A 24,162-nucleotide genomic window follows, 5' to 3' on the forward strand; every position below is an offset into this window, starting at 1 on the left:
CTCCTTGTCCGGCTTATGATACACATGACCTTACGTGACTAAGTTCCCGATATTTTCAGAATTTAAAAATGTCCTCCATACGGTTGCTAGAAGTGCAGACTGGTGCCCACACTCTGGAACACTGTATGGGAGTCCCTCAAAAAGTTAAAAACAAAACTACCTCATGATCCAGCAATCTCCCTACTAAGTATTTAAGAATACAAAAATACTATGCACCCCACTGTTTATAGCAGCATTATCTGCAATAGCCAAATCATAGAAACAGCCCCAGCGTCCATCAACTAAAGAGTGGATAAAGAAGAGGTGGTATATATATTTAATGGGATATTACTCAGCCATAAAAAAGAATGCAATCTTGCCATTTGCAACAACATGGATGGAGCTAGAAATTATAATGCTAAACAAAATAAGTCAGTCGGAGAAAGACAAATGCCCTATTATTTCCCTCATATGTGGAATTTAAGAAATAAATAAGCAAAGGGGGATAAAAGAGAGAGAGGCAAACCAAGAAGCAGATTCTTTTTTTAAAAAAAGGTTTTATTTATTTATTGGACAGAGAGAGATCACCAGTAGGCAGAGAGGCAGGCAGAGAGAGAAGGCGAAGCAGGCTCCCTGCTGAGCAGAGAGCCCGATGCAGGGCTCCATCCCAGGACCCTGAGATCATGACCTGAGCTGAATGAAGGTGGAGGCTTAACCCACTGAGCCACCCACGTGCCCCAAGAAACAGATTCTTAACTATAGAGAAAAAAACCGATTACCAAAGGATTAGTAATGGGGATTAAGGAGGGCACTTGTGATGAGCGCAGGGGGGTATGTGGAAGTGTTGAATCACTATATTGTACGCCTGAAACCAATACTACTCTGTATGTTAACTCACTGGAATTTAAATAAAAACTTTTTAAAACGTGTGCTATGTTGCATATGTAGATGTACAATGGAGTAACAGATTCCCAGGAGCAGGCAACATTTATTAATCTTACATTTGATTTGCATCAGAAGTTTATGGAAATATAACAAATGACCACATCAGTGAGGATCTCTTTATTATTCTTTTTTTTTAAATATTTTATTTATTTAACAGAGAGAAATCACAACTAGGCAGAGAGGCAGGCAGAGAGAGAGGAGGAAGCAGGCTCCCTGCGGAGCAGAGAGCCCGATGTAGGGCTTGATCCCAGGACCCTGGGGTCAGGATCTGAGTCAAAGGCAGATGCTTAACAACTGGGCCATCCAGGTGTCCCTGAGGATTTCATTAGTTCATGCCTCAGACGTACTTCCAAAAGGCACAGCAATGCACAGTGTGCTACACTTCCCAGAGCAAAGCTCTCACAGACATAAGTCAGCATCCCTTTCTGCAGGAGATATTATGACTGGCTCACACAATGCCTCTCAGTCCTGCTCTGGTGGCTCTCCTGTTGCAGAGCCTAGAATGTTTTGCTCTGTAATTTCCAGACTTCCTTGCAGCTTCAGAATTGGGTGTGGTGGGTTCGAACCCACAGGCCTACTATTTGGGAAGGGAGGGAACGTGCAGTAAGAGAGTGACAGGGAGAATGGCCCTTCTAACCAGCATGAGGTTGGAAGTCTTCAGCTCTTCTGGGGAAGCTCTGGGGACACTTTGGTGTCAGATCTTGAGTGTCACAGATGCTGAGGGGAGGTAGTATATGGTGGACCTTCTGCCACACACCTGGGTATTTCTCTTGGCTGATGGGTTTCCTGTCTTTGTAGCATCCAAATCTTGGCTCCAGGTCTTGGAGATTCTGTAAGCTACCTAAAACCATTGAAAAAGTCTTTTTCATCATAAACAAGCTAGAAGAGTTCCCTAATGTCTACCAATTCCGTAACAGACTTTTCACAAATATTGCTTTACATTGAAAGGTAAAATTTTATACCCTTAATTTTATCATGGATGGACAAATTTTAACAATTTGACGCTAGATATACTTTCTTGGGATACTTTGGATGAGGAAGCCAATAACATTGGCTTAAACGAGACAGAAGGCTTCTACTTGACTCTGACTCAATAGTCTTGGCATTAGCTGTCCAGGCTTACGCTGGTGGCTTCTGGGACCCAAGATCTTCCCGTTTTGTTGTTCTACCCCTCCTAGGATGTTACCTAAGAATAATATCGGCATGGCTCACACATTTTCCACTAAGTTCCTAAAAGGGTATTTTTCCACGGGGCAGCTTTGGAGGGCAGCAAAATGGCACTGAGACTCTCCCAGTAAGTTCCTCCCCATGAAGGACTAGTGCACCAGGACAGCTGTGGCCACCGTGTTGGCTCCCTGCCTCCGCGGGGTAGGAGTTCCTAGAGTGGGTTAGTGCGGTCTGTGTCCCCAAGTCTCCTTCACTTTTCCACCTAAAGTGTCCTTCCAGCTGGGGCTGTGATAAACTATGTCACTGAAACCTCCCCAGAATCGGGGTTATTTTTCTCACCACAAATCACGAGGTAAGTAGTCTGAGCTGTAGTAGCATTTTGGATGCCATTCTCCAGTCCATTTTTTAAAAAATTCTAAGACACCTATCCCAACTCCAGTCTCCCTTTCACCTGCCATACAGGAACAAAAAAGAAGGAAGGAAACAGGATAGTCCTCTTTACAGGAAAACAAAACTTACCTGGGAATCCCTGGCAGGCACCTGCTTACATCTCTTTGACCAGAACCATGACACATGATCATACCAAGCTGGAAGGGAGCCTAGGATTAATTAGGGGCATACACGGCCATGGCGGACTTATTTCTTCTTACCTTCTTTCTAGGATTGCAAGTCCTGTGCTGCCTTTTGTCCACGGTCTAAAAACTGGTGTTTGATATATTTTGTCCAAAATTCTAATTGTTTAAGACTGGAGACTAACAGGGACGCCTGGGTGGCTCAGTCGGTTAAGCATCTGCCTTCCGCTCAGGTTATGTTCCCAGGGTCCTGAAATCAAGCCACTCCCCCTGCCGGTGCCCTCTTTCTGTCAAATAAATTTTTAAAATCTTAAAAAAACAAAACAAAACAAAACCGGAGACTATCTGGGTCCAATTTCTCCAACTTGACCAAATACGTAGAATAGTTCTGAAATGCATTCTCAAAACACCTCATAATCCCAAAAACATAAATTTAAAAGGGCAACAAAAAAGATAAAGTATCAAAAATAGACCTCTCAGGAAAGGAGGAATATCTATACAAAAAAAAAAATCTCTAAATGCTCCAGAGGGGTACAAAAGAACAGTGGAGTGAATGAAAAGACCCACCATGATCTTGAACAGGAAGCCTCAAAGCATAAAGAGAGCTTTTCTCTTTAACCCCAACGTTGAACATGGACTTAATAAAAACACGGACAGGATTTTGCTGTTGTTGTTCTAGGCTTAAATGTTAAACCAATTTTGAAGTTCCTGTGGAAAAATAAGCAAGAACCATGAAAACTTTGGGAAAAGACAGTAAAAACAGAACCAATCCTACCTACCAGATATAAAAGCAATAAACTATAATTATTTAAAAAAATAAAAAATAAACTATAACTATTAGATTGATGGGAGAGCAGAGAAAATCCAGAAATAAGTCTAAAAACATACAAAATTTAGGCAATGATCAAGTTGGCATCTCAAGTTCAAGGGGGAAAGGATGGATTATTCAAAAGATGGTGTTAGGTCAAGTAAGTGTCATCTAAGAAGAAAAATTGTGTTCATAGCTCTTATCTTTCATTGAAATAAATTTCAACTGGATCAAAGATTTATATGTGAAAAAAAAAAGAACAAACCATAAAAGTACTACAAGAAACTAAATGAGAATTTTTTTTTTAAAGATTTGTCTATTTTTATTTTAGGCAGAGAGAGAGAAAGCAAGTATGTGAGCAGGGGAAGGAGCAAGGGGAAAGGGAAGAGAGAATCCTTAGGCAGACTCCCTGCTGAGTGCGGAGCCCAAGCAGGACTCCATCCCAGGACACTGATCATGACCTGAGCCGAAATCAAAAGTCGCACACCCAACTGACAGAGCCACCCACATGTCCCGAGAAACGATGTGAGAATTCTTATGTTACCTCAGAATAAGGAAGATCTAATTGTGACATAAAACTAAAATCATAAAAAAGATCATTAGGTTTGACAAATTAAAAGCATTTTCATGCCAAAACCATTAAAAGAAGTCAATTGGCAAAGAACACACTAGAAAAAAGATTTAAAACACCTATCACCAAAAAAAAGGTTAACTTCTCAAGTATATAACATATTCCTACAAATTAGTAAAAAGAACAAAGGTTACAGACAATTCAACAGAAAAAGAACTACAAATGACCTAATATTAAAAAGATGCTCAACCCTTTTCACAATAAGAGAAATGCAAATTTTCACCTATCGATTTGCAAAGATCAAAACCTTTGATAACAGACTGCACTGGTGAGAGTTTAAGGAAAGACACTCTTTGCACAGTAGCACAACCTATGAGGAGGGCAATTAGAAACCCCACTGGCAAATGCACCGACCTTTCATCTAGCAACGTCACTTTTAGGAATTTGCCCTTCAGACATATTCCGGACATATTCACACATTTACGAAATGACTTATGTCAAAGGTTATTCATCTCAATATGGTTTGTAATAGCAGAAGACTGGGAACAACCCAAATGTCCAGCAATAGAATGCTGTCTAAATAATGGTCAGCTGAAGGAATTCCATGAGGCCTAAGAGAGAAATGATCCTTACGTATTTTAATATGAACTCATCTTCAGGATATACTGTTGTTATATACAGAAACAACAAACTCATGCTGCCGGTTGTTTGCGGTGGAAGCAGCAGGGAGCTGAGAGGGGCAGGGAAAGAGACTTCATTGTTTACTCATCTGTATGTGGTCCAAATACTTCCTATACAAAAATCTAGGGGAAAAAAAAATATCCCTTGACAAATGTTTGATAAATCAGGTTATTCCAATCAATTAACTCTTGCCACACAGGCTCTAGCAAATTTGCCCTCATAAGACTTGACCAGCTTATCTTTTTTTTTTTTTTTTAAGATTTTTATTTATTTATTTGACAGAAGGAGATCACAAGTAGGCAGAGAGAGAGGCAGAGAGAGAGGGGGAAGCAGGCTCCCTGCTGAGCACAGAGCCCAATGAGGGGCTCGATCCTAGGACCCTGGGATCATGACCTGAGCCGAAGGCAGAGGCTTTAACCCACTGAGTCACCCAGGCGCCCTGACCAGCTTATCTTAATATCTGATTAAAAAAGCAGTCTTTCTTGAATAATGCAATTTTGCGTTTGAGCAGAAGAGTAACTTACATGTGAAATAAATGGGCCGGGTAAGCAGTATCAACTTCAGGGGTCCAAGCCTCAATTCGCACTCTCCTAAAGACCCTGAATCAGTAACGTGAAGGTAGAAACTGTGATCTTAGACAACATAATTCTTTCTCTTTTTTGTCGTATATTTTATAATTATTCATTTTGTTAAACTGCTTTACCTCTGAATCTGAAGATGTCAACCACTCTTAACAGTGTTTGTTTGCCCTGAACTACTGTTAAACAAGCTGATTGTTCAGCCACACAAATGACAAATCTACCCTTATCATCTAATTTTAATATTTAGGTGTTTTTCTGAAAAGTTCTCTAACCCCAAATGTATTTCCAAATAGATTTGTTTGTTCCTAATGTACTATATACATTACCTGGAAGCGAGAGTGGAAAAAAGATTTTTTTGTTTTACTCTGTAATCATTCTAATAACCAAACAAAGGGAATGAAACACAATTTCTTTCTTTATGGCAAAGCTGGTTTATTGAACTTAATAAGGGAAATGTTACAATGACACTATTCCACAATGAAATTATTTAACTTAAGATTTCATGAGGAAACATATTAGCAATATACTGTCAATAAAGCATTGTCATTAATAGCTAACTACATTAGATTCTGGATTAGCTCCCTTCAGTTGTTCTCAAATTAAGACTTTCCCAAAACATACCTGAAGTTTTCAGTTAAGGGTCATAATTAAAATAAATTCACACAGGAGTTACAAAATGTGTGACTTGTGCTTTAAAAATTTTAATTATTTGTTTGATAGCCACCATTCCGGAAGTGATTTCTCAACAATGAAGTGTTTTATAAATACTTTGGAAAATATCAAAACTTTTATCCCCATTCAACTGATAAGTGTGCTCTTTAAAAAATAAAAACATGTGTAGAAAAAAATTAAAACAGTAAATCACTACAAATGAGATACAAATACTTTAAAATTAATAAATATTAAAGTGAAAAAATAAGTTCTTTCACAGAACTGTAAATGATACCTAGATTATGTTCTTATAAAAAGAAAGTTATATTATTTTTTTAACCATTATTAACAGCATTTAAAAACATAAATGTGCTTGGAAAGTTTGTAAACTTTCTTCCCACACTTAAAATGTTTTAAAAGCAATAAACATATTCCCTTCTTTAAAAAACTGTTACACCCACCACAATTAGCACAGTTGTCATTGTTTTACTACAAAAATAGTTACAAATCAACAATTTAAATTCAAATCATTTTTAATTCTAGCATGATAGGAAAAATGGATTAATCTCCCTAAGCACAGACAAAGCCAACTTGTTTTTCCTTAAGCTCTAATATTTAAAACTGAATAATTATTTCCTATAATTATTTTTCAGTTCTTTTAATAGCATTATCTTGTTTTTATAATTAAATTCTCCAACTAGGATCATCATGATGATTAAACAGAAATCCTAAACTAGATTGGATTACCTATTTGATTTCCCACATTCTGAAAATATAAGTATAATCATCTTTTGGCTTAATTACTTCCAAAATTATCAAGGGCATCAATCCATCAGAATTAGTGAATGTGCACACTTCAGTTAAAGTTCATGGCTTACATTCCATTCATGTAATAGCTTTGTATGAAAAATTACCGTTTTCTATGTGCAAAGTCTTAAATTCAAAATAAACATATTTAGGGTAAGAAACTTCTTGAACTACTCTTTACACCACTGAGGGAGAGAGACAAGGTATTTCTCAATACCTACTTTATTTTTTCAATACCTACTTTATTTTTCATACTGAGGAGGAATAGCTCGTTGTGACCATAAAATTTAAAGATTTTAAAGACTGATACACTGCAACACAATATTATTACAGAACTATATGCAGGCTCCGAGGAATTAGAGGTATGCCTTCAGAGCCACAATTCCATGTGGAAGTTGATTTGTTAATTCAACCTTTAGTCATTAAATTGACTGATGATGGGGGAGAGCAAGAGATACTATGCCAGATACACAGCTTGGAATTATTAAGAGCTAAGAACAGGTCTTAGTAGCCAGGAACCACATTTACCTGTTTTCCGCCAAGTTATAACTCCTCCAATGCTTTCAATTGGTTTTTCACTAAATATACCAGAATAAATTATAAAGCACCTTATTGTCACTTCATTGACATTAAAGTCAGACTTACATTTGCATATTTCAGTAGAATTTAGTAAGAAAACAATTCAAATTATTTTCGTAAAAATAACAATGACTTCTGTAGATCTGACTGATATACTGATTTGAAATCTCACGCATCTGGAATCACTGGAAGTCGTTCTTTATGCACTGAGAACCAAAAAATATTCTATGCCTTCTCCCCACACTGGAATGAAATAGTCTTGGTTGTCAAATGTACCAATAATAATGCAATAAAACACATCAATAATACAAAGAAAGAACTCTAGGGAGAGGCAATACCAGTTTTGTCCTAATGAGAACACTTCCCATTCAAAGGACATACCTAGTAAGTATGTCTTAAACCCTTGATTTTTTTTTCAATCCCAGGAACACAGGATTGTATAGTCATCTACTCCTAAAATACCAACGTGCTCTCATTTGAAGCCTCCTTCACTGGGCTCTCAATGGGAAGATATTCTGATTCATCCTGCCTTTACTTCATTTTCAACCTCACGTGAAAACCAACTTTTGTCCTGTGTTGTCACAATGACAAATGTAATTAAGTAGATACAAAATACAAAAATTAGCATGACAATGATAAATAGTAAAATGTCAGGATGATCCATTATATTTGAGATTAAATCTTATGACTTATCACTGTCATACTTCAAAAGCATTCTTTAGTCAAAATTAGATAGCAGAATAAAGACTGTTACTTAGCACCAGCATGTCATTGCAGGCTTTGGTTCAGGCTTCAGTATAATTCCGTTATCAGGGGGTTGACTAAGCATTAATGGTTTGTGGCTCTTAAGTTTATGAGCCAAGGTCATAAATATAGCTTCCACATGGTCATTATCATTGGGGTTTTTCGCAGACGTTTCAAACAAAGGCATACTGTGTGTGTCAGCAAATTTTTGTGCCAAGTCTGTAGGTACTTGAATGGCACTTCTCAAGTCACATTTATTTCCAACAAGAATCCGTGGTATGTCACTGGCTAGCAAATGTTGTTTGCATTCTTCTATCCAAGATGGCAGGCTGTGAAAACTAGCCATGTTGGTCATATCATACACGAAGACAACAGCATGGACATTTCTGTAATAGTGCTGTACCATGCTCTTTCTAAATCGTTCTTGTCCTGCTGTGTCCCATAACTGGATCTGAAAATGAAAAAAAAAAGAGAAAACTGAGAATTTCATTTCAATTATACATATTGAATATTTTAATCAATTCCACATGGTCTTTAGTACTTCTTTACTTAAATTACTTTGTTCCCATCCATAATGCCTTTTCAGTGTAATTTATGGGATCCAGATGTCATGATCTTATAGTTAACTCATAATCAATACAAGTGTCAGAACAAATATTTCAATTCAGCACTTAAATTCAGTAAGTTAAATTTGTTTGGATGAAATTATACCTCAAAAACTGATTTTAAAATATTAAATTGGGGCATGTGGGTGGCTCAGTCAGTTAAGTGTCTGCCTTCAGCTTGGATCATGATCACAGGCTCCTGGGATGGAGCCTCACCTCCAGCTCCCTGCTTAGGTGGAAGCCTGCTTCTCCCTCTCCCTCTTCTCATGCTCTCTTTCTCTCAAATAAATAGATAAAATCTCTAAACAACAACAACAACAACAACAACAAAAACTACTGAAATAAGTAAAATAGTAAATAGAAATATATCAGGTTTTAACAAAGTGTCTGCTTTTTCTTTTTTTTTTTCCTTAAGATTTTATTTATTTATTTGACAGAGAGAAAGATAGAGACAGCGAGAGAGGGAACACAAGCAGAGGGAGTGGAAGAGGGAGAAGGAGGCTTCCTGCAGAAGCAGGGAGCCTGATGAGGAGCTCTAGCCCAGGACCCTTTGGAACCTGACCTGAGCCAAAGGCAGACGCTTAACGACTGAGCCACCCAGGTGCCCCATAATTTCTTTATTTCTCTAAGATTTTATTTCTTTATTTGACACAGAGAGAGAGAGAGCACAAGCAGGGTGAGGACAGGCAGAAGGAGGGGAGAAGCAGGTTCCCTACTGAGCAGGGAGCCCCATGCAGGGCTCGATCCCAGCACCCTGGAATCATGACCTAAGCATAAGGCAGACGCTTAACCAACTGACCCACCCAGGTGCCCCAATTAACTGTCTAATTCCTGTAAATCTGGTTACTGGTTACTATATGCCATTCTCTCTACCTTTCACCAGACTAACTTAAAAGAGTCCACTTAAGACAGACGCTAGGAGTCATTAGGTCTAGTCCCCAAACCTATATGTGTATATGTATGTATATATACATATAGAGAGAGAGACGTTCTACGAAATCCCCCTTGAAAATCTTAAAAGGCTAGAAAATCACTTATTTAACCTAAAAATATCTAACAGTAAGACTATTCCAATATCCCAATATCTCCTAATTGAAATATGGGGACTGGGGGGGAGTTGAGGAAAATAATTATCTAAAGCTAAATATAAGTCATGTGTTATGATTCTCTTAAAACACTGAATTAACCTGCTTTTGTTTACTTCCTAAAAAAGTTAAGTGATGAGGGTAGAAAAGACTAGAGGTAGATTTGCTTAGGTATGGGGCGCCTGGGTGGCTCAGTTGGTTAAGCCGTTGCCTTTGGCTCAGGTCATGATCCCAGGGTCCTGGGATCAAGCCCCATATCTGGCTCTCTGCTCAGGAGGGAGCCTGCTTCTCCCCCCAACCCCCCAAACCCCCGCCTGCCTCTCTGCCTACTTGTGATCTCTGTCTGCAAATAAATAAATAAAATCTTAAAAAAAAAAAAAAGATTTGCTTAGGTAAATTTTGACCAAAAGACTTGTACTGTTTATATAAATTCAGAGAAGCCTAGACTGGTGATTTTTCACAGAGTGACATAGAAGTAGAGGGAAATGAGGGGATTCTGTAGATGGCCCACAAAGAAGGATATAAGATATAAAGTGCTCAGATTATGGCAGCACATGGTAAGTGCTCAATTAAGATGTAACAAATGAATAAATACATTTTAAAACATGTGATTAGAGATTAAAATATCACTAATCTCTTCCCTGGTATCTTAACTTAAAAATTTTTTTTAGTAATCTCTACACCCAGTGTGGGGCTTGCACTCACAACCCCAAGATCAAGAGTTGCATGCTCTTCTGACTGAGCCCGCCAAGCACCCCAAGCTACCTTAAATTTTATCACTTCTGATTTTTTTTTTTTTTGGTAGTTCTTTTTAAGACCAAATTTCTTCATTTTCTTAATATTCTCCCTTTCTTTCTAATTAACATAAACCAAATTTTGCTCTAGGCAGAAATATAAAATGCTATATAAACTTGATCTCTCAGGCTCTCCTAGAACTAAGGGAGGCCAAATGACATAGTACTCGCAAATAATTTGCAGACAGTCTTTCAGTGGCGTTTTCCAGGAAAACTATGGATACGTGATTTAATTTTTTTTTATTTTTATTTTTTATTTATTTATTTGACAGAGAGAGAGAGATCACAAGTAGACAGAGAGGCAGGCAGAGAGAGAGAAGGAAGCAGGATCCCTGCTGAGCAGAGAGCCCGATGTGGGACTCGATCCCAGGACCCTGGGATCATGACCTGAGCCGAAGGCAGCGGCTTAACCCACTGAGCCACCCAGGCGCCCTGGATATGTGATTTTAAAAAGAGCATTTGGCACATGCCTTTTGCACCTCTCTCACCCTACCCTTTCCGCTTGGAATGGGATATAATGACTGGAGGTTCAGCAACCATCTTATGAGCATGAAGGAGAAGACCACACACAAGAATGGCAGAAATCTACATAAACCTGGAATCCAGCTGACAAGGTACCATCACAAAGACTACTGCCTCCTTATAACATGAGACAAAGAAAACCTTACATGGTTAAATCATAGCTGAATTTCTCTTACATGTAGCTGAATGGTATCCTAAAATTACTTACCTTGCACACTGTTGAAAATCTTTATTTATCCCTTACACTCACATTTACTCACTAAATCACAGGTTTGGGCCCAATGCCTTCCCAAAAACCATGTCACAAAATAAATTACTATACAATACCACTCTTGTGATGTAAGCAATATAAATGGCAAACAGGCCATAAAGACTCAATATCATATAAATCAGAGATAAAAGCAAATAGTTGTCAGCAAGGTAAACTAAGAACTACTAACATCAAAGACTATTTAAATTAACAAAGATTAATTCAATGCCTCCTATGTGCCATAGGTGACTGTTATACCTCTCGGCCTTAGCTTCTACACCAGTGAAAGTAAAATTTAGTTTCAGACCCTATAAAATAAGCACTCATAGACTAGCTACACTGAGTATGCAAAGAGCTAATAAAGTATATTCTTTGACAATACAACTTCCCTTTAAAAAAAAAAAAACTTTTGGGGGCACCTGGGTGCCTCAGTGGGTTGAGCCTCTGCCTTCGACTTGGGTCATAATCTCGGGGTCCTGGGATTGAGCCCCACATCGGGCTCTCTCTGTTCGGCAGGGAGCCTGCTTCCCCCTCTCTCTCTGCCTGACTCTCTGCCTACTTGTGATCTCTCTGTCAAATAAATAAATAAAATCTTTTAAAAAATCTAAAAAAAAAAAAATACAACTTTTTTATCCCTACTAACAGGTTTAGAATAAAAACACTCAACACACAATTAAAAATGCTTCTAAAGATATCAAAGGATATTACACAAAGCTACAATAATCAAGACTGTGTGCTACTGGAATAAACAAACAGATCAACAGAACAAAACTTAAGAGTCCAGAAATAAATCCATATACCTGTAGTCAACTGCTTTTCAACAAGAGCACTGAGACAATTCAACAGAGAAAGAAGAGTTGTTTTAACAAATGGTTCTGGCACAACATACGAAACACAAGGTTGGACCTCCTACCTCACACCGTATATAAAAACTTATCGAAAATGGTTAAAAAAAAACTGAATTTAAGAGCTGAAACTATGAAATTCTTAGAAGAAAGCCTAGGGATAAATATTTGTGACAAATGGGTTAGACAAGGATTTCTAAGATACAATATTTAAAGCACAAGCAATCAAAGAACAGATAAATTGGACTTCATCAAAATTAAAAATGTGTTTCAAAGAATATTATCAAGAAAGTGAAAGTCAACTTACAGAATGGGAGAAAAGAGCTGTAAATAATATCTGATAGGGGTGTACCATCCAGAATATTTAAGACCTCTCATAACTCAATAATAAAAGGACAAATAAACCAATTTAAAAACTGGCAAAGAATCTGAATAGACATTTCTCCAAAGAAAATGTACAAATGGTCAATAAGCACATGACAAGAGACTGAACATCATTAGCCATCAAGGAAATGCAATCCAAAAAAACAAATGAAATACCACTTTACACTCACACCAGGATGGCCATTAAAAAAACAAAAAAGATGGACAGTAACAAGGGTTGGTGGAGATGTAGAAAAATTGGAACCTTCGTACATTGCTGGTGCGGATGTATTTTAAAATAGTACAGCCACTTTAGAAAACAGTTTGGCAGTTCCTCAAAAAGTTAATCAGTCTATGATATACCCACAAAAAGGAACAAAGTACTGATACGTGCTATAACACAGATAAACCTCTAAAATACACTAAGTGAAAGAGGCCAGACATATATTCTATGGTTCCATTTACATAAAGTATCCAAAATAGAGAAATCTATAGAGATAGAACACAGACTGGGTGGTTGCCAGGGCTGGGGGATGGGGAGAAACTGCTGACTGGGGGAGGGATTTTACTTTGTGAAGTGATGGAAATACTTTAAAACTGGACAGAGATGTGGTTATACAACATTATGAATCCTTTGAATGCTGCTGAATTGTTTACTTTAAAATAGTTCATCTTGGGGCGCATGGGTGGCTTAGTCGTTAAGCGTCTGCCTTGGGCTTAGGTCATGATCTCAGGGTCCTGGGATCGAGTCCCATATTGGGCTTCCTGCTCAGTGGGAAGCCTGCTTCTCCCTCTCCCACTTCCCCTGCTTCTGTTCCTTCTCTTGCTGTGTCTCTGTCAAATAAATAAGTAAAATCTTTTAAAAAATAAAATAAAATAGTTAATTTTATGTTATCTGAAATCCACTTCCATAAATTATTTAAAAGAAACAAACAGAGTTGCTATACGACCCAGTAATTCCACTCCCAGGTATGTACCTAAGAAAATCGAAAAGATATGCTCACACAAAAACTTGTACCCAAATGTTCATAGCAAGAGTATCTGTAACAGCTAAAAGGTAAAAACAACCCGAATGTTGTTCGATTTTATTAGTTCAAACTAATAAAATGTATGTCCATATAATGGAGTATTGTTCAGCCATAAAAAAGAGTGAAGTACTGACACATGCTACAACATGGATGAATCTAGAAAGTGAAGGATGCCAGACACCACAGGCCACATACCGTAAGATTCTGTGTGTATCAAATGTCCAGGATAGGCAAATCCGAGACAGAGAAGTAGACTGACTGGTGGCTTCCAGGGTTGAGAAAAGGGGAGGAACAGGGAGTGACTGTTAAAATGGGCCTGGGGTTTCTTTTCGGATTTCTGGAATCAGATAGTGAGGATAGTAAATAATATACTAAACCGTGTGATTATACTAAAAACCACTAAATTGTATATTTTAAAAGGGTAAATCTTATGACACGTGAATTATATGTTTTTTAGAGTGACCAAAAAAAAAACCAAAACAAAACCCACTGCATGTTGTATCTTTAACATTTAGAAAGATATTTGGGGAATAATTTGGATGATATATAAAAGCTGTCCAAAGAAACTGGACCTGATCTTTTCTCTTTTAAAAAGATTTCCTGTAGCTCAGGTACTCAAAAACCATTTCATCAATGAAGAATGATTTTATAAAGAATCTTTATAAGTTAAAAATAAATAAATAAATAAATAAATAATAAAAATAAATAAAATAAATAAATAAATAAATAAAAAATAAAATAATAAATAAATGAATAAATAATAAATAAATGAATAAATAAAAAAATAAATAAATGAAAAGCACACCAGGAAATAATACCAAATAACCATGCTGTCTTTAAAGCAATTTCCCCCTTTATTTCTACTTTTGTTTTCCATAACAACCAACCACTTTTTCTATAAAAACAAACTAAACTTTAAAACAAATAATAATTACCCAGAATCTAGATCTGCCTCAAAGAACTGTGAAAGTCCTCAATAAAAGTGGTGACGATGAGGCTGTTTATCCCTAAGAAAACCGTTTGTTTTAGGATGGGACAGACTCAACAATACTTGGATTTCCACCAATCCTATTCAGAATTATGCATTCTACCCTATCAAGACTTTCAGGAAACAAGAGGTTTGAAATAGTAACTCTCACACTTTACCAGAAAGCCATAAAAGTAATTACTAAGTTAAAGAGGCATTTACACAGGAGTGTTTATTTATTTATTTAAATATTTTATTTATTTGTCGGGGGGGCGGGGGGGGTGGGTTAGAGCACAAGCAGGGGGAGAAGCAGGCCGAGAGAGAAGTAGGCTCTCCACTGAGCAAGGAAGGAGCCTGATGGAGACTGGATCCCAGGGATCATGACCTGAGGTGAAGGCTGACGCTTAACAGACTGAGCCACCCAGGCATCCCACAAAGGAGTATTTTAGAAGAACCTTCAAAATTTCACTGACAGAATTGTTGAAACAGTGAAGGCTCGGGCAAAGGCACACCACCTTGCTGTCTGCAACCTTAAGGCCTGCATGGGACACTGAGGCGAGGGCAAGGGGGCTGGGATGAGCAAAGAGAGACTCTGCAAAGAAAGGACAGGACAAATGATAAACACTGTCAGCCATAAAAGGCAAGAGGAAACTCTGACCAAAAGAGAGACAGACATAGGGAGATACTCAGTGGAGAACCCCATGACAGTTTAGAAAAGTCTTGAGGTTTAGCTATGAGTAGAGTGATACACAGTGCTTTAAAAAGGAGAATAACACTTTGGAACCTAAGGAAGTGACATGCCTTTGGTTAAATTAGGAAGTATTTTCAGAGCAATTTTCCCAATTTAATAATGTTTTACGAAAAATGGCTAATGCATGCTCCCAGAGATATTACTCCCACTTTACACATTATAAGGACAATGTAAAATATGCTTTAATAATATTTCACAAATCTCTATTCTAAATTCTAGTACAAATTTCAAACAAAAATGGCAACCTAGCTCTTTGCTCAATCCCAACAGTAGAGTCTTACTGCTGATGAAATTTCTTTTAGTAGTTTTATGAGCAAAATGAGAAATGATCTGGCTAAAATGACTTAATACTGTTTTTGCTTGACTGAAAATGATAAAGGTATTAACCCAAATGATCTTCCTTCTTTGATCAGCTATCAAACTTCCATTAGTTTCCATTATCACCTCAATTCTGGATTTTACCAGAGTAGCCTACCAACTGATGTCCCGTTTTCCATACATCCGATGTGTATCCCCTGAGTACTACCTAGTTTAGAAACCTAAACTAGAAACTAAAGCTAGATACTCAGAGAAGTCTATGGCATTACTAGACATGGATCCTGCTCTGAGTAAGACCGAAGAAGACTTAATAAAAGAGACAGAGACATCTAAATAGTACAGTGAGTTAAGAGATCATTTAAAGGCTCAGGTAGGTGCTGAAGGGAGTTCACAGAAAGAATAGAATGGAGAAGGAGGGATGGGATGTTTTTGATAGACACACTGAGTTTAACAGGGAAGAATTATATGTGCTGAAATATGAGCAGAGGAAATATTCCAGGCAGAGCGGGGCATGCACGGGGAAACACAGGGATCGGCAAATAAGCAGCTAGACTATAGGGTACCTGAAGGAAAGTAATGGGGGGGGAAAAGTCTGAAAAGCAGTCTGGAGCAAGATTAAGGAAGTCCTACATTAATTTTTTAAAACTGGAATTTTATAATATAATGGAGAACTATCCAGGACATCTGAGGCAGGGGACATTAATCTCCCTTAAATGCAACACTAATCTGGCATTTTGGCAACAATGTACAAAACAGGCTCATTGAGAACTAGGGATGAGAGACGAGTTGAGTTGCTGCAACAGTTCACAGGGAGGTAAGAAAGACCCGACCTAGGATTTTGAACAAAGGGTGGATGAGAGAATCATGCATGTAGAGAACCAGGTGGATTTAGGTACAAAAGAGAGGAACGAGGCCTTGAGGAAAAGGAGGATGTCTTCATGACAACCTAGGTGATGTGGGGAGAAACAGGAACAGCAGATTTGCCTAGGAAGATGAACTCACTTTGGACATTCAAGGCAAAGGAGGGATTATCCAAATAGCCGTGTCTAAAAGACAGTAGGAAATGCAGAGTGAGATGAGGAGAGAGGTGGGCTAAACAAAGATTTAAAAAGTTATCTTCATGGATTGACAGCTGACAACAGTCAAGTGACTACCAAAGGAGAGAATGTGTTAGAAAACCAGGTCAAGGGGTAGACTGAGTCTCACTCCAGATCCATCCTCTATTGCTGCCACATTTATCTTCCTAAAACACTGGGGACTTTTCACCATGCATACAAAATGAAGCCTAGACTCTTTAGCTTTGTTTTTTAGACAAAAAATGTTGCTACCAACACCTTCACATTCTTCCCACTTGTCACCTTTCTATAGAACCTCTGATCCTGATGGAGCATCCTGCCGATGGTCCTCTTCAGAAAAGCCCCCGCAGCTCTGCCTTCCCTCTGTGAAACCTCACCTGGCACTCCAAACACAAATGATTCCTCCACCCACATCCAAACAATAACTTGGTACTCATTCATCGCCTGGTTTTGCTGGTCATCTTTTTAGGTACATACCTCTTCTCCCAATCCGGGACAACAATTCATCTATGCACTATATCAGGGTCAGCAAACTTTTTCTGTAAAGAGTGAATATCTTGGGCTCTGTGGGCCTAACAGTGTCACAACTACTCAGCTCTTGCCACCGTAGTGCAAAAGCAAGCACAGTATGTGAATACCGGAACACAGCTGTGTTTCAATACTTCATGTATAAACACTCAAATGTGAATTTCACATAACTTTCACCTGTCATGAAATCATATTCTTACGATTTTCCCCCCAACCACTTAAAAAAGTAAAAATCACTTTTAGCTTGCTGGCCACACAAAAACAGGCAGCAGGCCATATTCGGCCCTCGAGCATGGTTTGCCAACCCCTATGATGTATCATAATTCTTTGTGACTAACAAAAATGTCATCTTTCTTGCAATTACTCATTAAATATTTGTTTTAACAACAGGGGAAGAGGTGTCCTGATTATGTTCCTTTAGTTAATATTAACATCTTGTATTTAACATGGCAAAACATCATACCTCTATAATTGATAAGTAAGCCATCCCAATGTTCAAATAGAAACTGCTGCTGACCCCTAATGAGAAGATAGATTAAATGCAACATGAGGCTTTAATTATTCTTTTGGTGTCTGCCATTGTAAAATGCTTGTATGAAAGGAACAGAGCTAGTTACGATGGGGATACACATACAAGGAAGGAGCATAAGGATTAGGGTTGAGAGTCTTAATTTAAAAATCAAATGTGTTTTTATTTAAAGAATTCATTTTATAATTTTATTCAACTTCCAAAATTCTGCAAACAAGATTTTCCTTTTTCAACCACACATATATAGTACTTAGGAAAAAGTGAACAAATATAGACTTTGCCACATTTCATAAAACATTTTAACTGATTTTGAAAGGGCACTGCCCTAAGGCATACTTTTTAAAAAACCTCCAGTCCACAATTAAAAACATTTAACACGGGGCGCCTGGGTGGCTCAGTGGGTTAAAGCCTCTGCCTTCGGCTCAGGTCATGATCTCAGGGTCCTGGGACGAGCCCCGCATCGGGCTCTCTGCTCAGCAGGGAGCCTGCTTCTCCCTCTCTCTCTGTCTGCCTCTCTGCCTACTTGTGATCTCTGTCTGTCAAATGGGTAAAATCTTTAAAAAAAAAAAAAAAAAATTAACACAGGGCACCTGGGTGGCTCGGACAGTTAAGTATTTATGACTATTGATTTTGGCTCAGGTCATGATCTTGGGGTGGTGGGACAGAGCCCCACATCAGAGTCCCCGCTCAGTGGGGAGTCTGCTTGAAAGTCTCTCCCTCTGCCCCTCCCCCTCACTCACGTGTGTGTGCACACATGTACTCTCTCTCTCAAATAAATCTTTAAAAAAATATATTTAACACATCTCACTTTTACCAAACAAATAAAAATGTCTAGAATGTCATGTTATTAGTAAAGTAACATAATGTTCTCCAGCTTTCACTTTAAGATGAAAAATGAAAAGACGTCATTTCAGATTAGGCTAAAAACTTCCCAAAGAAAAAATATGTAGGACCATTTGAGCACCACTTAAGATGTATTACAGGTTAACAACAAAAAAGCAGAATCAGGACATGGAATAAAGCTCTTCTATATTCACTTCAATTTTTTTTAAGACACTAAAGAAGTTTTTTTTTTTTTTTAAGATTTCACTTGTTTATTAGAGAGAGAGGAAGCAAGCATGCATACTCAGGAGAAGGGGCAGATGAAGAAACAGCAGCAGACTCGCCTGACTGTGGTGGGGGGGTGGAGCTTGATCCCAGGACGTTGAGATCGTGACCTGAGCCAAAGTCAGAGACTTAACCAACTGAGCCACCCAGGTGCCCCTAAAAATAGTTAAAAAAAAAAAAATGTTCTGGGGCGCCTGGGTGGCTTAGTCAGTTAAACATCCCACTCTTGATTTCTGCTCAGGTCATGATCTCAGGGTCCTAAGACCAAGCCCCATGAGGGCTCCTTGCTCAGTGGGGAGTCTACTTGAGATTCTCTCCCTCCCCTTTTGCCCCTCTCCCCACTCACTCTCAAATAAATAAATCTTTTTTTTTAAGACCAATGTATAATATATGGGGATACACATATTTTGAAATGTCTTTTGCTTCTTAAAACTTTGTGAAAGCAATGTTCAAAATAGTCATATATTTTTCTACTACAAAAATCTCAGAATATTTCTGTTAGAGTCTTTTCAACCACAATAAAAATCTTCCAAGTCTTAAAAGTTGGAGGTACAAGTCAATGGCTAAGGCCTTCAAAGAAAAAGAAACTCAGTATACAGGTTTCTACCAACCAAATAGGTTAGGCTAAAGCTCAGGAGGAATAATCCCCCCCCAAAATGTTTTCTCTTTACTGCTCTCAATCAGAAGAATGAGCTCTGTGCTCCCAGATTCATCACATTTATGGCTTTTGGTTTACTTATCACTGCTAGCACTTACTCCAATAGTTAAGTATTCAGCTTAGACAATGGACACATTTTATATTTTTTAAGTGTCTCTTAAATTTGCAACTGATTCATCTGAGATGTTCAAGCACAAATGGCAAGCCATAAGTAGGTAAAGGAGGAAAATCCTAACTCCTCCCCTGCCTCTATTCCCTCTACTTATTTCTTTAAAATCATGCTTTTGGAGGTAATTTCTCTCACCTTCACCGGTCTGCTCATACCCTACTTTATCTCTGCTTCATGCTTTAAGTGCACAGCCACAGAAGTGATGCCGTCAAAGAGGAGTGATGATGTTAAGCTACTAAGAAGAATCTTAAGATTACCAATTATGAACCAGTTGCTACACATATGTTCTCATATAATCCTCCACCTAATCTCATATGGTATTATCATCCCAATTATTACCCCAACTGAATCCGAATATGAATCCCAATTCATTACCATCTGAAAATACGGTATTTTCAGAAAAGAAAATGGTCCCTGAAAGATTAAAGAATCTGTCTTAGGACTAGAGTAACTGACTACCCCAGTTTGCCTGAAATTCAGGGTGTTCCTGGGACGTGTGACTTCCAGTTTTAAAACTGGGCAAGTCTTGAGGTGCCTGGGTGGCTCAGTCAGTTAAGTGTCTGCCTTTGGCTCCAGTCAGGATCCCAAAGTCCGGGGATCGTGCCCCACATCTGACTCCCTGCTCCTCTTCCGTCTCCTTCTGCCTGCCACTCCCCCTGCTTATACTCCTTCTCTGTCAAGTAAATAAATAAAATCTTATAAAAAAAATAAAATAAAACTGGGAAAGTTTTGGGCAAAATTGGTCACCCATCTAAGTACACATAGTCCATCCTTACCCTTTCATAGGTTCAAATTTGGGCCAAGTCAGTTGGGCTCCAAAGCCCATGCACTCTCTCCCAGGACTCCTGCTTTTCCCAAACTAACCTCCTCCTGAAACCTCAGAAGCCCCATTATTTTCCTCACCCTCAGGATTCTGCACCTAACCTAATTCTGATGAATAAGATTTAGTCTTCTGTCTTTTCCTCTGTAGTATATATAGATGTTTCTTCACTCCCTAACACAGAGTACCCAAAAGACCACCACTGGCAGCCTGAATGGAATGATAAAAGAGTAAATTAAAACTAAAAGGCAAAAGGGCCTATAGAGGGCTGATTCCTTTTCAACCCTATTTTTCCTTTACATTATTAGCATTTATTTTATTTTATTTTATTTTTTTAAGATTTTATTTATTTATTTGACAGAGAGAGAGATCACAAGTAGGCAGAGAGGCAGGCAGAGAGAGAGGAGGAAGCAGGCTCCCCGTGGAGCAGAGAGCCTGATGCGGGGCTCGATCCCAGGGCCCTGAGATCATGACCTGAGCCGAAGGCAGTGGCTTAATCCACTGAGCCACCCAGGCGCCCCTATTTTATTTTTTTTTAAGATTTTATTTATTTGACAGACAGAGATCACAAGTAGGCAGAGAGAGAGGGAGGAGGAAGCAGGCTCTCCGCTGAGCAGAGAGCCCGATGCGGGGCTCGATCCCAGGACCCTGAGATCATGACCTGAGCCGAAGGCAGAGGCTTTAACCCACTGAGCCACCCAGGTGCCCCCATTATTAGCATTTAAACCCCTCTGGGGAGGGGGGTGGTGGTGAAGGGCAGCGGTTGGAGAACTAAAAAATAAATTGTTCTTGCCTCAAGGATGTGAAAGGAGGAATGAAAAAATGAGTCTGCTTTTACCCCACACAGGACTGAGGTAAAGATGTACATACTAATTTAAGCAAAAAAGTAAACAGTATAAGGAAGGCACAGCTTTATCCTGGGGTCTGCATGTTTTAAAGGGTGGTATTAGCCAGTGGCTGCAGACTTAATGGTGGTCTGGAATGAAGAAGTGTATACCAGCAGAAGGTCTCAGCCCTGTCACTGATCCTCATTTTCCAATGTATCCATTCCAATCCCTCAGAACCCTAATCTTGGCCTTGGGCCTACTCCCTTCTCTACTATAACTGCCTCCCTAGTCTCCAGAGCCACCAGTAAGAATTAAGAATTGGGAGAGGATGGTACTAAGGATGTGTTTTCGGGCAAACCAAGTAGGAACTATTGTGTATAGAATGGTTCTGCAGGAAAATAGACTTTTCTCAACAACTCAATGTCAGATTGAAACTTCTGAAGCAAACAGCACGCAAGAGAACACCTAATTACTTCCTCAAAGGCAGTAAGGCTTTACTTCCACCACATCTGAGACAGTGCTCAGACAACTGTTTAATATACAATATTTAATAAATGTTTTCCATGCCTGAGAAATTTCACTGTTTTTCCTTCAGCCTTCCCTGATTCCCAACACATGAGACCCTGCCAACGAGTCAACGGATACCTTCTACACTCTTTGCTACTCAAAGTGTGATTCACGGACTAGTTGCATCTGCATCACCGGCGGCTTCACTAAATCAGAATCTGCATTAAAACAAGCAAACAAACAAACAAAAAACAAAAACCAAGTTGGCCGGGTAAATCGCGGGACATTAAAGTTTGTGGAGCACTGCCTTCTAAGTTATATATATATAAATCCTTCTGAGCCCCAGCTCCAATCTCTACATCCGCTTGAGAAAAGACGGCGCGCACACGTTGCACAGGGCCAGCGATCAACCCACGGTGGGGTCGGGACCTGTCACCCCAAGGCATCCTTCCTCCCCGACACTGTCCCCTCCGCTCACCTTGATGCGCTCCCCATCTATCTCCACCGCACGTTCTCGGAAATCCACCCCGATGGTAGCCTCGGTGCGGTCGGGGAAACGGCCGGCGCAGAAGCGGTAGGTCAGGCACGTCTTGCCCACATTGGAGTCACCGATCACGATTATCTTGAAGATACGGGAGCGAGCCGGAGGCAGGAACACTGAACCCCCTGACACCGCACCGCTGGACGAGAAGCTCGCCTCCAGAGACGACTCCATCTCCGAAGCCATTCTCCGGACCCGCCCCAAACTGAGGCGGAGGAAAGGAGACGCGGAAAGACAGAGAGAATACGCCACCTCTAGCGGGGGAGCCCAGTTTGCCGGCTCGGAAGCGTAACGTCGCAGGAGCCACCGCCCTCCGGCCCCGCAGCGCGCGTGCGCACCTTCCCGCCCCCACGTCGCGCAGGTGTGGCGCCCAGCGGGCCCGTCTCGCTGCTCCTCCCACCTAGCCCGCGGCTCCGCCCCGCCGTCTTCCCCGTCGGCCCCGGTGTACCTGGAAAGGCTTGACGGCCGGGGGCCCTGCTGGGGGCTTAACGGCGGGTGCGGAGAGCCGACCTGCGGAACGGCCCGGCAGAGCGCCCTAGGCCCGGCACCCAGGCTGGACCGGCCTCGCCTCGTCCAAGACTCCCGCCCTCCAGAGGAAGCCGCGCAATCACTCTGGGGGCGGGGAGAGAAAGACAGCTGAAAGGAAGGAGGTACCACCAGGCCTCTCTCGCGAGATGGCCGAAGAGCAACCTTAAACGGGGGCGTGTGCCTGGTGAGGAGACGAAAGGTCTTCCGAAGGCTGGGATGTGGGGTTCGGCGCCGTTGTTGACGTTGTTGGGGGTTCCCCGGACTTGCAGGTGGAAGCGGGTTCTCTCGGCTTGCACCCGGGGGGCGCGGAATCGCTGTGCCGCCTGCCCGCTCGGGGCTCCCTGGACCCCGGGACTTGGGACCGTAGCAACGATGACTGTAGGGGGTGGGGCGTGAGGTGCCGCCGGAAGGCCCGGGACGCGGGTGGAGGCGAGCCCCCGGCCTCGCGGAGTTGTCAGTGAGCTCGTGGGGAGGTCGAGGCTGCCGCCGCCGTTGCACGGAGAATTTCCTCGCCCTCTAGTGAGGGTATCCGCGGGACTCTGGTGCCCAGGGCTCGTTTTGCGGATGCCCCAGGCCCAAGAAGTGGAGCAGATCACTTGTGGGACACTTAGGGGCGTTGAACCGGGAGTTGTGTCCAGACGCACTCTCTATGAGAATAAAACCCATTATGCCCTAGTTATGTCTTAATGCCTGGGTGATGATGATGTGGCCGCTCAGTATTCCTGAGCGCACGCAGAAGTTGTCTTGGCACACTAAGAAAAACATTAACAGACGAGACCACCCAACCGGAAAGAATCTTCTGTGGAATTCGTCAGATGAAACCTCCCGCACAGTAACTCAAAAGGTCCAAAGTGTGCGAACTTTGTTTTTTGTGAAAAGTTGTTTTGTTTTGCAGTGACAAGACATTTTTTTCTCCCTGTTTGAGCAAATGGTTATGCCGCTTGTAAAGTCAAGGCCTATGGAGAGGAGGACATGGTAGGCATTAGAGTAAGGGGAACAGTACAGCACTAAAAGTTCTAGGAAAGGAGATAAATTGATTATTCCATTAGGTAAAATGAAAACGTAGTCATTGGAAATTAGTGGAAGAACCCGAGGCTACCCAGAATTACCAGGAATTTGCGATAGCCCTAATATATAGTAACTTCTGTTGCTGTAGAAAAACTATACAAGGGGCGCCTGGGTAGCTCAGTGGGTTAAAGCCTCTGTCTTCAGCTCAGGTCATGATCCCAGGTCCCGGGATCGAGCCCCGCATCGGGCTC

General features: G+C 40.4%; 1 protein-coding gene and 1 long non-coding RNA gene across 3 annotated transcripts in view; one reads left to right on the forward strand and one right to left on the reverse strand.

Annotated features, from left to right (window-relative positions):
• Nucleotides 1–5,721: 5,721 nt before the first annotated feature.
• RAB33B (RAB33B, member RAS oncogene family) lies at nt 5,722–23,416 on the reverse strand. 2 transcript variants are annotated; one of them, XM_045986762.1, is made up of 3 exons: nt 22,824–23,416; nt 22,313–22,580; nt 5,722–8,536 (listed from the first exon to the last, which is right to left on the reverse strand). In XM_045986762.1, exons 2-3 carry the CDS (start codon nt 22,559–22,561, stop codon nt 8,096–8,098), a joined length of 690 nt encoding a protein of 229 aa, XP_045842718.1. In that variant the 5' UTR covers nt 22,562–22,580; nt 22,824–23,416; the 3' UTR covers nt 5,722–8,095. The 2 variants fall into 2 exon arrangements, with proteins under 2 accessions (XP_045842718.1, XP_045842713.1); XM_045986757.1 differs by having other exon boundaries at nt 22,313–23,416.
• LOC123930583 overlaps nt 22,968–24,162 on the forward strand; it is a 34,089-nt gene continuing 32,894 nt past the window's right edge. The window contains exon 1 of the long non-coding RNA XR_006816119.1: nt 22,968–23,087. This is a non-coding gene — a long non-coding RNA (uncharacterized LOC123930583). The remainder of the gene's footprint in view (nt 23,088–24,162) is intronic.

The sequence above is a fragment of the Meles meles genome, chromosome 2 (genome assembly GCF_922984935.1).
Source record: "Meles meles chromosome 2, mMelMel3.1 paternal haplotype, whole genome shotgun sequence".
Classification (NCBI taxonomy): Eukaryota; Metazoa; Chordata; class Mammalia; order Carnivora; family Mustelidae; genus Meles; species Meles meles.